General features: G+C 40.3%; 1 protein-coding gene across 1 annotated transcript; it reads left to right on the top strand.

The window, feature by feature from the left end:
• Positions 1 to 451: 451 nt before the first annotated feature.
• On the top strand, positions 452 to 14,309 carry acss2l (acyl-CoA synthetase short chain family member 2 like). Its single transcript, XM_069157918.1, has 18 exons — positions 452 to 720; positions 874 to 1,069; positions 3,838 to 3,929; positions 4,486 to 4,589; positions 7,002 to 7,074; positions 7,234 to 7,309; positions 8,139 to 8,223; positions 9,053 to 9,190; positions 9,811 to 9,981; positions 10,145 to 10,278; positions 10,593 to 10,725; positions 10,855 to 10,911; positions 11,118 to 11,198; positions 11,657 to 11,765; positions 11,940 to 12,008; positions 12,253 to 12,429; positions 13,558 to 13,632; positions 13,716 to 14,309. Exons 1-18 carry the CDS (start codon positions 597 to 599, stop codon positions 13,841 to 13,843), a joined length of 2,022 nt encoding a protein of 673 aa, XP_069014019.1. The 5' UTR covers positions 452 to 596; the 3' UTR covers positions 13,844 to 14,309.
• Positions 14,310 to 14,572: the final 263 nt, after the last annotated feature.

The following is a 14,572-nucleotide window of genomic DNA, read 5'->3' on the forward strand; positions in this document are numbered from 1 at the left end:
TAATTGTGGTGTCATGTTATTACAGTCAAAAAATTAAAATAAAGCAGGGGTTGTGCAAGAATCTTGCGCAAAAGAACAATCACAAAAAATTATGCACATTAAATTAATAAAAACTTATGAAATATGAAAATATATGTAAATAAAGTTATAGTACAATATCCCATAGTAGAAATACCTTGACGAACAGGGATTTTGTTTGCTGGCTCTAAGTGAACAACTGTTGATTCCTGCCTCTGTTATGTTTTATTTTTTTCTGAATGCACCCATCAACCTCCCTCTCAGATCAAACCTCTTTCTGCATGCCTGAATCCACACATAATATGATCAGCAGACCAGGCAGGGCTCATCCAATGAAAAAGTGGGAGTGCCGCTCCCTGTAAGCCGATTGGCTGCCCTGACACTAAGCAGACTGAGCAGAGCCTGCAGATCGGGATTATGGGTGGGTCTTGCTGAATTGTGTTGCCTCAGTACAGGAGGCCTTGTCGTGTTCTTACCTTACCCGGGAGGATCCAGACAGATCAGCAGTGACTGCAGATTAACCCATTTTCTGACTCGCCCTCAGATGATATAGGCCTGCCTGCATCTGTCCTTCCACGATGGTTGTCCCTGACTCTCAGGACAAAATGTACTACCCTCCTAATGACTTGCAGAGGGATGCTCATGTGCCTGATTTTAACTCTTATCTGGCACTGTACAGGAAGTCTATGGAGAATCCAGAAGGTAGGTCAGACATGTCTGTATTTTTTAGTGCAATGCTTGCAGATTTTCCTTGCAATCACATCTCTCCTAGCTTGTCTGTGTACAGTATCTCTCTGTGCTCTTCTGCCCACTCTGCAACCTGCAACGCTGACAACAACTATCACTTTGTTTAAGCTTTCTGGAAGGAGATTGCTGATGAGTTCTTTTGGAAAAAGCCAGCAACAGGATCGATGCTGCAGTACAACTTTGACGTGACAAAGGGAAACATATATATCAAATGCATGGAAGGGGCCAAAACCAACATGTGCTATAACGTCCTGGACAGGCATGTGAGGGAGGGAAACCTCGGTGAAAAGGTTGCCTATTACTGGTAAGCAACAACATGCTCCCCAGAGGGAATAATGGCTTTGATGGGAAATACCAGCTGGAGTTGTGTCAGGTATTCTAGTCAGTAATAACTTGCTCTGTCACTTGTGCCGACTCCAGTGCACCAAAACAAACCTCAGTGAAGGCAGCACACTGTCAGTGCTTCAATCCTCCTCCTGTTGGAATCAATACTGAACATTTACCAGGACGTTTTGTTAAATTTCTCCAAATTTCATGCAATTTGAATCCAACAACTTTTTTTTTAATGTATCTTGTTATAATACAAAAGCCAGTTTCTATTTGAATCTTCCAGTAAGAAAACTCCAATAAGAGCTCAATTTAGTTGCTATATTGTGGAATATTTGATCTTTTTGAGTTTCTTCTAAAGTATTAAAATTATTTTCAACTTCCTGGTTTTTGCTGCTTACAGTAAAACCTCATTGACTGACTGTCAATAATTCATATAATTCACAATTCATCATAAAAGTTATACTTGATCTTGTTTTGACATCATATTATGTCATGCATTTGCTGTGTCAACTGAATTAGCTTAGCAAACAACAAAAAGTTGTTCTGCCAGCTCAGCTGCATGGGGGTTCAAAGGAACTGGAGATCACCCATATGAGTGTCTCACTGTTTGCACCACATACTTCTGTTATGTAATGTAGCTGCTCAGGTGTTTTCCATGACATTTTGAGGGCACCATATCAGGATATAGTCTTTCAGCTGTGTTGATGTGCTCGTTACCAATGACCACACCATAGTTAAACACTTATATAACTTTAGTTGAAGCCTTGCCCAAACATAATTTGCAAAACTGAATGGCAGGTGGAGATAAAAAACAAACTGTTTTATCATCAAATGTGTTTGCATACTTGTTACAGCATCTATTTTTTTTTTTGCAGCCACGAGTGATGCCAGATGTCAGATGTCTGCATTTTAACTTTTAACTGATTTCACTCATTTAACAAACAAGCCAACAATAAATAGGGAACAACATAAAAGTAAAGCCTTCCACAATGCTTAGATAACTGTTACTGCAGAGAGGTACATCGTTGTGCTTCTATTTCAATTTATTAGTATTGCTTTAACATGAAAGAATTCTTATTATCTGGTTTAATATACTACATACTATATTTCATGTTCCAACCATTATATACAAGTAAGATATACTTTGAATTTTAAATATACTCAACAGCATGTTTTTTGTGTGTGTGAATGAAAGTGAGAGAACCATTATGTATTTAGGTATTTGATATTAACTGAAGTATTACTAGATAAAAAATAAATGATCATCTTCTGCAAAAGGCAGATTTGAATTGCTAAAGCTAGCACCAACGTTATATTCTTATGGGTTTGCATTATCTGTTATAACTGTTAGTTTCAGACATAATAAATATATCTCAGTGTGATCTTACTTTACCCATTTAGGCAAGGGAAAGCAAAACATCTCCCATTGTGCAGACCAGTAAATTAATCTAAAAAAAAAGAAAAAAAAAAGGGAGGGGTTAAAAAGACTGAAAAGTTTACAAAACAAAGTTAAAGTAAAGCAGTATGAACATGCATTCTATTTTCAGCTTTGGTTTACAATTAACTACTATTAAGCGAGGAGTCTTAGATATTCTAAAATGTGTTTCTAAAACAGTATCTGCAGCCTTGCAGCTAAAAACAGCCGTTTGGATTTAATGGCAGTTGACCTCAGAGCTTCAGAAGTATTTTGGTCCTAAACCATTAAAGGAACCAATCCTTTGACAGACAGTGCAGAGGCTGAGAAGTGCAGGAACGTGCTCAGCTTCTTTCTTTGGACCTAAAGCAACATTGTTCTGAACGAGTATCAGCTGTCAAAGGCATTGATTAGTTGTATTATCTTGTTTGTTAGTGCTTCTTCAGCTACTACGTTATTATCTCTGTTAAAACTTAGGCCTGATTTCACGATGCCAAGATATCTCACTTGGATTTTCATTTTCAGCAACAGATAATAAGTTCTGCTGTAAATTCTTATATAGCACATAAAACCATCTTTAATCAATGCTGGATTGTTTACATGCTGAATCATTGATTTTCTCAATGCGCTTTATCAGTGGCTCTTTGGAACTTTGAGTGCAAACGCTTGACAGAAACTGCTGTTATTATATAATTTCAGCAAATAGAAACATGCAAACATGTTGAATTAAAGAGGACCAATGATTGACCCCTGAGGAAGTCCACACTTACGGTTCCTCTGATACACGTTTCCCAAAAGACTCAAAGAAGTAGGTAAACCGTAAAGACAAGTCGGAGGGATATTTCTCATAAAACAGCATTCTAACGAATTTAGCATTCGCTATCACATCGTCAATGATCTGCAGGTCATTTAATCAATAGACGTTGCATCTATGATTGCAGAGTTTCATCACTGCAATCACTTATTTCACCATTTCCCCATCTGGCGATAAGGTTGATGTTGGGTTGTTCCAGTCTTTTGGCTTGTGTCCTGCACCAAAGGATTTTCTGCCCCGCTGGCTGCTGATCTGTCAATCACAGTGCTGCATGGTTGTCCAAATAACTGTCCTGACAAGCATCCAAACCTAATATAGACCTAGCAGAAAACAGGAACAGGTTATCTCCCCTGTGAACTCAGATCTCACAGGACAACTTCATATTGTCCGAGGAAGTACTTTGAAAAACATGAAGTTTGTGAACAACACATAGACATAGACGCTCAGGTAGGTTTTGCAACCCAGTAACAGATTTACATGTATGTATTTCTGATTTTGTGTATTGTCTCCTCAGGGAGGGAAACTCACCTGACCATCACATGACCATCACCTACCGCCAGCTGCTGAGCCATGTCTGCCGCTGCGCTAATGTGCTCAAACAAATGGGTGAGAAGCAGAAGTCTTTATTGAGCTACAGATTATTAAACGTTTTAGCATTTCTTCTTAAACATTACTTGTTTAGTAGCTCAAACACAGATGTGACTAAATCATTCCTATTTATATTTAACAGTCAGAAGTCAGAGAAAAGCAACACGGAATAGTTATGACTTCTATTTATTCACAAATAAGTCAATAATGTTTTCGTTTATAGATTATTACCGGTATACGTATAGACTGTATCGCAGACTGTGATAAACCCACAAAACAGCAATCTATATCTTTCATATATCAAGTGCAAAAGTGCGTCATCAAAAGTCAAGGATATGCCCATGAACAGTGTAATAATAGCGTTGTCATTTAGCTCATGATAATAATGCTTGTCACAACTCAACATGTAAGTGTGTCGGTGCCCTAGTTGCAGACATACAGTACATTGTCTGGCTCGTATCCAGCATCCCTGTCGTTGTTGGACCTGAGCTGAGCCGTTGACCAGACGTGTCTCCTTCTGAAATTTAACCTTTCTAAAAATATTAAATCATTTGTGTTTGTTTCTTTTATTAAGGCGTCAAAAAGGGAGACAGGGTGTCCATCTACCTTCCCATGATCCCTGAGCTCGTCTACACGATGCTGGCCTGTGCCAGGATAGGTGCTGTTCACTCTATTGTGGTAAGTGCTGATGAAGCACCCTATATGTGCACTATGCACAATTGCACCACTTTTAGCTGTATATATCTATATATCTATTTCTGTCCTTTTTTGTGTGTGTGTGTGAGTACATTGTGAGCAAGTTACCATCAGATTAAAATTTCTTGTATGTGTAAACACACCTGGCCAATAAATCTGATTCTGTTATTGATTCACAATCTTAACAGGATTAACAGTTTACTTTTTTTGTCCAAAACAACTATAGCATAGAATATAAAAAGAAATACTTATTTTTTAATTGTTAAAATTTATAAAAAAAAAAAAAATTTTACTTTATAAGCCTTATGTGAAAAATCAATCTACATTTTCGTTTTTTCCCAAACACTTCACCTAAAATTACGTAACCCTAACCCGAGCTACTAGTGACCTAATCTCATATTGTTCTTCTCAATAACATTGTTGATTTTCTCCATATTTCACTTATGCAATCATCTACTGCTATTGATAAAAAAAAAAATCAATAAAAAAAAAATTGTAGTTGAGAAACATTGGAAAAGATGAAATAGGGCAAAAAAAAAAAATCAAGCTCATAAATTTAAATTTTCATGTACCAAGTTCTCACAAGGTGCATGAATAAAACAAGAACAACACATTGAGAATCACCACAAGAGTCATCCACATCGTTTTCTAGAACTGTTTGACCCATATCTGATGAGTTCTCATCTGTGTGGCAGAAATGTCGCCCTAATTTTTTTTCTCATTTTGCAGACAATCAACATGTAGTTTGTCAACGTTTTCTGCTCTGACCTCATTTCCACAAGAAAACACTAGCTGGTTCAGCGAGAGGGCAGGTTCTGCCCTCTTGCTTCTGTCAGGGCTGACTGCCCAGCTCCAGTAGTTAGCAGCTGTCTTGTGTGTGAACGCTGCACTGACAGCACCTGCACTCAGTATATGGGTCAGATATTTGCTGGCTGTTTCCAGTTCGGGAAGGCAGCAATTTGGCAAGCAAGCCAACGCTATTTTAGATATTTAACCTTCCCCTTCCACGCAAAGGTTAGCAGCCCTGTTAAATATATCTCCCGGCTGGAGGTTGTTTTTATGGCCTGTTGTTGGCAGACTGTGAGTGTAAGTGACCTTGTCTTGTGCTTTGTCATTGTTTGTATTTCCTAACTTTGAGTTTTTATTATATTATGCAACTCAGGAACATGACGATCTTCGGTAAAGAGCCAGCCATTTGGGTTCTCATGTGACTGTTAATATTAATCATGAATTAACTTGGCATACAATTCAATCATAGATGGAGCCGGGCTAGACGGCCAACGCCACTCACGCCGTGACATTTTGCTGAGTCCTCAGTGACCTGATTTATAATGCTGTCATCAACACTGAAACTTTATGCTCTGTGAACTATTAACCTTGGCCGGGAAAACAAGCATCTGGCCGGGGACGCAGCAATGGCAATCATATAAAAGAGCAACTAATGGACGTCTGGTTCGTTACGATTAAACAAGGTTACTCATCTATGAATGGTGTTGAGAGGGAATAACGTGCACCCCAGTGTCTGCTGCATTTTTAACAGTCATATCAAAGACACCACAGCTCGGATTGCGAACAGAGATGCATACTTTTATCTACCAGCCTTAAATATTCTGGCTCGTTATGGTTGAAGCAACATACGCTAGTTGGGTCAAAGCCCAGCGGCCTCTGACTCAAACTTAAACATTTCAAAAGCATAATTCACTGAATTTTTTTTAAAGCTGCCACTGTTCCTGAACACTGAACCAAAGTGTTTCCTTTTCACTGCTGCTGCTGGACGGAAGAATCAGTGTTTATTGAGTGTGTTAAACAGAGGACACAAAAACATGATCAATTCTGGGTAAAATAATTAAAGCTCCAGATATTTTGACGGGTGATGTGTTCACATGCTGAGGTCAATTACAGTCAGTGTAGAACAATAGTGTGCGATTTGAAATAATGCTACTCTGTCAAAATTGCTGCTCTATACAAGTACTAGTCCGAACAAGTAAAATCACTATTTGTTAGTGTACTAAGGGAAGTATGTTATTTGGAACACAGCACATCAGATGGCCAGAAACATGGCTCCCAATAAATGCTCATGCTGCTCCATGTCTGCTGGATGTTATAAATATGGTTCACCTTGGAAAGGATTTTTGTTTTGAACTCTTTTATGCTGTCTCCAAGTGGATACAATTTTTTTTATTTATTAGCCACCTTTTGTTGTAAGTAATATCATTTAAACCATTTCATGGATGTAAAAAAAAAAAAAAAGACAAAAAAAAGGGAAACCAGAAAAACCTGCATGTGTCTCAGACCTCTTTTAAGCAACGAGACAAAATCTCAGTAAATCCTAACTGTTATAAATCCTTTAAAATGAGTGCTATAACTCCTTCCATAATTTTCCTCTCTTTTCAGTTTGCAGGTTTCTCCTCTGAGTCTCTGTATGAGAGGATCATGGATGCCCAGAGCAACGTTCTGGTGACCGCAGGTAGGGCCAGCAGCCAAGCATTTTACCACACTGTTTCAACACAGCAGCCCCAGGATGTGATGTGTTGTAGCACCAGCGGCTGTAGAGATACCCCATCCCATGTCTCTCCATCCACCTGTACCTCCCTGTGTGCCCCTCTATCCTTTTTGTAACATACAGATGGGGTTTACAGAGGAGAGAAGCTGATCAACTTGAAGCAGATCGCAGACGAGGCTCTGCAGAAGTGCAGGGATAAGTACGTTGTGAATAAAAGGCCAACAGTTTCACAATTGTCAGCAGCCGCCCGTATTTACACGAGCTGCTGCTGGTAATGGAATATGAGTCACTGGAGACACACACACACGCACACACACACACACACACACACACACACACACACACACACACACACACACACACACACACACACACACACACACACACACAAAAACAGTGCAAACAGCTGTTATCAGAGATGTTGAAAGAACACACTGCTGGGCTTTTACATTACGAGGTTGCCGGGAAACATGGAGCACTTAGAGTCATCAGGGAAGCCCAAACTGCTCGTCTCCCGGGCAACGGGAGCCAGGGAGGGATGTGAGCTTGCTGGGAAGGGTTATCTTTGGGGGGGGCCAAAGTATCAGGGGTACAGATATGCATGTGTGTTAGGCGGTATCATTTGAAAAGAAATAGATACAGTGAAATTGTTTGTTAAACATTACAAGTTTTATATGACTTTTGTCATTTTATGTATTTCTTTGGTCAATAACATCATTGATTTTCTCCATATTTGACTTATGCAGTCATACTACTGCTACTGATATACAGATGAAAAATATATATAATTAAAAACTGTATTTGAGAAACATTTGAAAAAAGATGATATAGGATAAAATAATTGAAATTATTCTCATAAAATGTAAGATTAATGGGAAAAGGAATAGGAATAAAACATACTAATGCAAAGAAATGATCCAAACGCCTTAAATTATTTGAAAGAAGAGCAACTCACGCACTCAATATCCATTAAACAACGACTTTATGCTTTTACTACCTCTCAGACCTTTTATTTTATTTCCTCACAGAGCATCATCCAGTGTCACCAAATGCCTCATCGTCAAGCACCATGCACTGAGGACGAAAAGTGGAGCTGCATGCAACAAATTACAGGTAGGTAGGTAGGTAGGTAGATAGGTACTTTATTAATCCCTGAGGGATTTTTTTTTTTTTTATGTTAGATCATAAATAAAGTGAGTCTATGTTTAAGGACAATGATTTGGCTTTTCTTGAGTAAATTGTTTTCCATTATAATATACATTTTTCATGTCACACTTAAATCAAATAAAAAAAAAATGTAGGTACAATTTACTTCTTCACTTTAACCACATATAACGCTGTGTGTTATACGTCACTTCATTTGTTGGTTTGATTTGTTTTAATTCAGGCATTTTAAATGTTTTCTCAGGTTTCACAATGGTTGTGTAAAGTTCTGCAGCTTTTCATGTTACATAAGTAATTCGAAAAATACTGGACTTTCTAAAAGTGCATTGTCATAAAATAGGAAAACAACAGCAGCTAAGGTACAAAATTAATTAGGGCAACATGTATGACATAATATCATTGCATGTTTAAATGAAGCTCCCTTTTATGTCTTTGCAAAAACACTGCAGGTTAGAAGTCATTTGATTTGGCTCTTTTTGGGGGGCTGATACTGTTCATTGATTTATGTCATGAACTCTATTGAAATCACTGCAGTCCCTTGTGTCTCCTACATTTCACAAACTAAGATAAACACTTGAGCTTTTTTTTTAATCTTGTTTTAAACTTTTTCAGTGGATCACCAAAAAAAACAGTTTTCCCCAAATATCCAGAATATGTCTCCAAAGGGCGGCGATTTACACTTGAAATTGGCATGTTGCGTTGCTGCCGGTGCATTTGGCACACGATGTGAGCAGATGTGATGACGAGGCTTATGTCCTGTTGCTCTGCTTGCGTTCAGACCCCCTGGGACTCTGAGTGCGATGTGTGGTGGGATGAGGCGATGAGAGACTCTCCTGACGAGTGCGAGCCCGAGTGGCTGGACGCTGAGGACCCGCTCTTCATCCTCTACACCAGCGGCTCCACTGGTAAACCCAAGGTGAGACGCAGGTCCACATAGAGATGAGTTTTATGGCAGAAACACAAGGACAGAGGGGAAAAAAAACCAACAACAATGTTTGCGTTTTGGCTCGTAAATTCTCTAGGAAACTTTTATCTTTTCAACAAATCGCAGCGTCTATTTTCTATTCTGATAAGCCTGTAATGACATTAAGTGTGCTGGCTTTTACAAAATCTGCTGTGGAATAGGAATAATTAATGGTTTAGCTAAAGGGCACAAGTGAAATCCTAGAAAGTTATCCGTCCTCTGCAAGCACTATAATTGCATTTGTGTTTTTATATTTGGGTGTGTTATTGTACAAACCACAGCACTCAGAGCATCAAATAATATGAAATAATCTCTCCGACATGATCTCATCACTTAAAAGGGCATAAACCTAACATCTCCATGAAAATTAATGAGTTAGATTGTTGGAACTTTTTGTCCCTAAGAGGATATCAAGTCCTACAAAATGAAATATTTATGTGCCCACAATATGAGTAATAAAAATGCACGCATGTCTCTTCTGCCCCGTATTTTTCTGTCTGCGTCCTGTGCCGACCGATAATCTCTTCACCCCTCATTCCCCCTCCCCCCCCCCTCCTCTGTGTGCGGCACAGGGTGTTCTCCACACCGTCGCCGGCTATCTGCTCTACACGTCGCTGACCTTCAAATATGTTTTCGACCATCACCATGACGACGTGTACTGGTGCACGGCCGACATCGGCTGGATCACCGGCCACTCCTACATCACCTACGGCCCCCTCGCTAACGGTGCCACGAGTGTCCTGGTGAGTCAAATCAGCACGGTGTGTCACGAGGAAACAACATTTAAGGAGCATTATTGTCCCCCGATTCACCCCCGTTTGTGTGTGTGTGTGTGTGTGTGTGTGTGTGTGTGTGTGTGTGTGTGTGTGTGTGTGTGTGTGTGTGTACACGTGTGTGTTATCCTAGTTTGAAGGTATCCCTGTTCACCCTCACGTCGGCCGGTTCTGGGAAGTGATCGAGAAGTACAAAGTGAACAAGTTCTACACGGCTCCTACAGCCATCCGCCTACTAATGAAGTACGGGCGTGAACCGCTGCAGAAGTGAGTGAATGCATCTTGCAGCTCAGAGAAATATATAATATTTGGACAATGTTAATCCAGAAGCTTCAGGAGGAGTTTATGATTTTCCTGCCTTTGTGTATGAAAATATCCACCTTTGATTTTCAAAAGACCTTCATCGCTTTGCTTACATCTTAAGATCATTTGTGAAGCAGAGAAAATGTTGATAAATAGTGATGTGACGGAAGCAAAGCAAACATGTTGACTTCATGCCTTTGCAGCCCACCTTTCCCTTGAACAATGATGAGTACCACATAGTGGTGCACACGTGAGCCGTGTCGTCTTTGATTTGTCAGGTACGACCTCTCCAGCCTGAGGATTCTGGGTACGGTGGGCGAGCCCATCAATCCGGAGGCGTGGCAGTGGTACCACGAGGCGGTCGGTCAGGGCAGATGTCCCGTGGTCGACACTTTCTGGCAGACAGAGACGGTAATTAACAATCGATGCTACACTCAGGAGGTTTGTTGGAGGTCGGATTAAGTTTCAGACAACGTTTTCTGGACTTTAGGGCGTTCACTTTACCAGTAAACATAATGTTCTTTTCTTATATCTCTGCAGGGAGGTCATGTCTTGACGCCACTTCCTGCTGCTACACCGCTGAAACCAGGCTCAGCTGTGAGTGACGGCATCTCCTTCATACTGACATTTCCATACAGAATATATATATATATATATATTTTTTTTTTTTTTTTAACAAAATCAGAGCAGGAAACACTGCCTGCTTTTCTGTGTTTAGCTTAAAGATCACTGCAGTAACACAAGAGGTTTTAAATTGAAGATTACAGTTGTGAGATGCATTAAGTCCTTGATTCATATTTCAGACCTTTCCCTTCTTCGGGGTGGAGCCGACCATCCTCAACGAACACGGGGAGGAACTGGAGGGCGAGGCGGAGGGTTATCTGGTGAGGTTTAATTCAACGCAACCTCATTTTTCTCTGCAAGACCAACGGTGTGCAGCAGCTAGCTAATGCAGATCAACAGATATACACGCAGTGGAAAGGAAAAAGAAAAATGCAGTTTCGACTTTTATTCATCAACTATAACATCAGTTTTATTATCTAAATGTACGTAAACATCTTTGTTTTTTGTTCGTTTCTGTTTGATTATTTTTTGTATCTCCTCCTGCTTTCTGGCATCATTTTTCTTATTTTATACTTTTACTGTCAGATTTTTAATGCTAATATATATACAGTTTTATTTAATTGTCGCGTTTTCACATGTATCCCTTTTACTTGCATGATTTGATTTAATCGTAGTGCTTAACTCTTGTATAGTACTTTGTTTTGAAACTTGCAGAGTAAATAAAGCTTATCATTATCAACAGCAGCAGACAGTAGTAGCAGTAACACCTCTGTTGCAGGTGTTCAGGAGGCCCTGGCCTGGAATAATGCGCACCGTGTACAGAAACCACGAACGCTTTGAGAACACCTACTTCAAGAAGTTCCCGGGCTTTTATGTGACCGGTGACGGTGAGACACAAAAATCAGCTTCCACCCGCTATCACTCAGAATACGTGTCGCTCAGGACTCACCGTTTACGTCTTGATTTCTCACTAAAGTAGCAAAGTGCCTCTTGAGGGAGAGCATAAGATGCTGTACAAACTCTCTTGGGGGTTATGTAACTTGTTTTGTCTTCCCTCTCAGGCTGCCGGCGGGATAAAGACGGCTATTACTGGATCACAGGGAGGATAGACGACATGCTGAATGTGTCAGGTACTGTGCTGGGAGGTCTGCTGCCTCTCAAAACCTCCACAAAAAAAAAGAAAAAAAAGAAAGTTATAACAACACCAAACTGAGTTATTTGTATTCTGTTACATAATTTTAAACGAATAAAATCAAATGGTCCCGCATGTAACGTCTCAAACACATTTCTGTCGTCAGTTTTCCTCTCCAGAAATCTTGTGTTCATTCATCATTTTGTCGTTCATGACTTTGGAGGTTTTATTCTGTCCTCCAGGCCACTTGATGAGCACAGCGGAGGTGGAGGCGGCTCTGACGGAGCACCCGGCTGTGGCGGAGGCTGCCGTGGTGAGCCGACCTCACAAGGTGAAGGGAGAGTGTCTCTACTGCTTTGTGACCCTGAAACACAGCAGGGAGTTCAACCGCACACTGGTGGAGGAGCTCAAGAGAAAGGGTGAGGCTGCCACGCTTCAGAGCTCAAAGGAAAAATCCACTTAAAAAAAAGGACTTATTTTGAGGATTCTTCACTGTGTAATTTAATTGTACATTTTTGTGTTTGTGTGTCTCAGTTGACTCGCAGTTAAAAACAGCTTCGAGTGAAGTCTGTAGTTCATCATGCAGCCTGACAGGAAACGTTCTTATTTTCATAGAAAAATCCAAAATAGATAATAGAGCAGCATTATATTAAAGAAGCTTCAGAAAACCTTTGCGTACAAGAAAGTCATTGGTTGAATGAAGGGCCATCACATCTTTAAAAGTAAAAATGCTTTCGTTTTCAATATTTACATGATTTAAAACACAACACATCAGCATATCAGCTGGACACCGATTGTCCTCAGAGTCAAACTATCACACGGCGAGCGTCACTGATCCTGTGAGCCTCCGATTCTCCGGCAGGGAGTTTCAGGGCCGAGAGGCGTGGGCGGTAAAAGCCGGGCCACCTTCAGTCCTGAGCCGGGACTCACTCGGGCTTAGAGGGGAGCAACAACTCAGCAACGTACCTCTAAGATGAACCATTGTGTGCTATGAACATGAATCCTAAAACATTGGCTTTTTAAAAACTTTTTGCACCGATATTCAACTTTATCAGAAAATAAAACTCAGAGAAGAGAAAACATTATCATCAACTGCAGATGCTTCAAAAGACCAGAATTCAATGCAGCTAAAAGACACGTGGGATAAATAGGGCACTTGGATTTTCTTTAAAGTCTTTTAATGTTTTGTTTTATCTCATATCTTCCTTTTATTTTATTTTTTTACTTTCTGCTACCCATTTAATACTTCAACAATGAGATCAAATAGATTCAGGTTTTGCTATTACAGCCACAGTTCTGTAATATCATACTATATTTATAATGTGAATGATTTGTGTATAACTCTACACACACACACACAGCTATGAAAAATAAAGCTAGAAGCTCCCCATCATTCACAAAAGGACATGCCCTTTTAATCATCTTTGTATGGAAGCAGACAGTTTTTTTTTTGTCGGTGAAATATGTAAAGTTATGTAAAGAAGTTATCTTTGGATTTCAGCCCAGACAAACGTTATTCTGCACTGATTTCTGTCCTCTCCTCTTAGTGAGGGAGAAAATTGGACCAATCGCCACTCCAGATTTTATTCAAAATGCCCCAGCGCTCCCGAAAACTCGCTCAGGTAACGACTTAACACCTATTTAACCCGGCGTCCCCTTCCTCTGCCCTCCTCGTCACTAACACTTGCCTCCTCTTCCTCTTCAGGGAAGATCATGAGGCGAATCCTCCGGCAGATCGCCCGCAACGAGAAGGACCTGGGCGACCTCTCCACGCTGGCCGACCCCAAAGTGGTGGAGGAGCTGTTCAGCCAGAGATGTGAAGCTGCAGCCTGAACAAACACCTCGATCTTTAACTTTCCTCTAACTATGCAACAATACAGATAAAGCCAATCACAAACTGCTGGTTCTGGACCAGCATCTGAGCATTTGTGTGCACTCTTTGGGATTGAATGACGGGGCCGGGATCAGAAAATTATACAGCTGACATTGAGTCGTTTGGATTCTTTTTTTCTTTTTTTTTTTTTTGTGTGTGTGGAGGAAAACAAAAACAGAACTGAAATGTCAGAGGCAGATGTATTGATACGGGGCTGCTGGTTTGTTTGTGTTCGGGCCAAAATGTCACACACAGTTCTTGTAAAAGCCTTTTATGTCTCATATTGTTCAAGAAAGAAGTTAACATTTCTTCTCTTTTTGAATCTTGAAGTAGAAAAATCAACTTTGTACAGCTTCTTTTCCACCCGTGTATATTTTAAATCTGTGATACGTTTCTATGCTCCGAGAATAAAGTCTTTTATCCGTCTGCTCCTTTTGTTCTTTCTCCTTGGAGCACAGCAGCTGATCGCCGCCCTCATGTGGCAGGAATCACGCTCTGCAAGCTGCTGCTGAGGCTTTCCACCTTTTGTGGTCTGGTGATGCACGGAGCACACAGACTCCCACAGCTTTGATGATGTGATCTGTGCAGCGGGGAGCAGCGATTACGGGAGACCAAAAAGAAAAGAGGGTGCCGTTTTATCTGAGGAGCAGGGGATTCTTTTGAAACTACAAGCATCAGTTGTCTTGAAA

Source organism: Embiotoca jacksoni, unplaced genomic scaffold, assembly GCF_022577435.1.
Source record: "Embiotoca jacksoni isolate LCO1_2020_lvr unplaced genomic scaffold, fEmbJac1.0.p SCAF_22, whole genome shotgun sequence".
NCBI classification, from domain to species: domain Eukaryota; kingdom Metazoa; phylum Chordata; class Actinopteri; family Embiotocidae; genus Embiotoca; species Embiotoca jacksoni.

Coding starts and splice junctions, on each gene's coding strand:
- acss2l (XM_069157918.1), top strand. CDS start 597: ATGGTTGTCCCTGACTCTCAGGACAAAATGTACTACCCTCCTAATGAC. Junction 10,912..11,117: donor CGCTGAAACCAGGCTCAGCT/GTGAGTGACGGC, acceptor TTCATATTTCAG/ACCTTTCCCTTCTTCGGGGT. Junction 12,009..12,252: donor CGACATGCTGAATGTGTCAG/GTACTGTGCTGG, acceptor TCTGTCCTCCAG/GCCACTTGATGAGCACAGCG.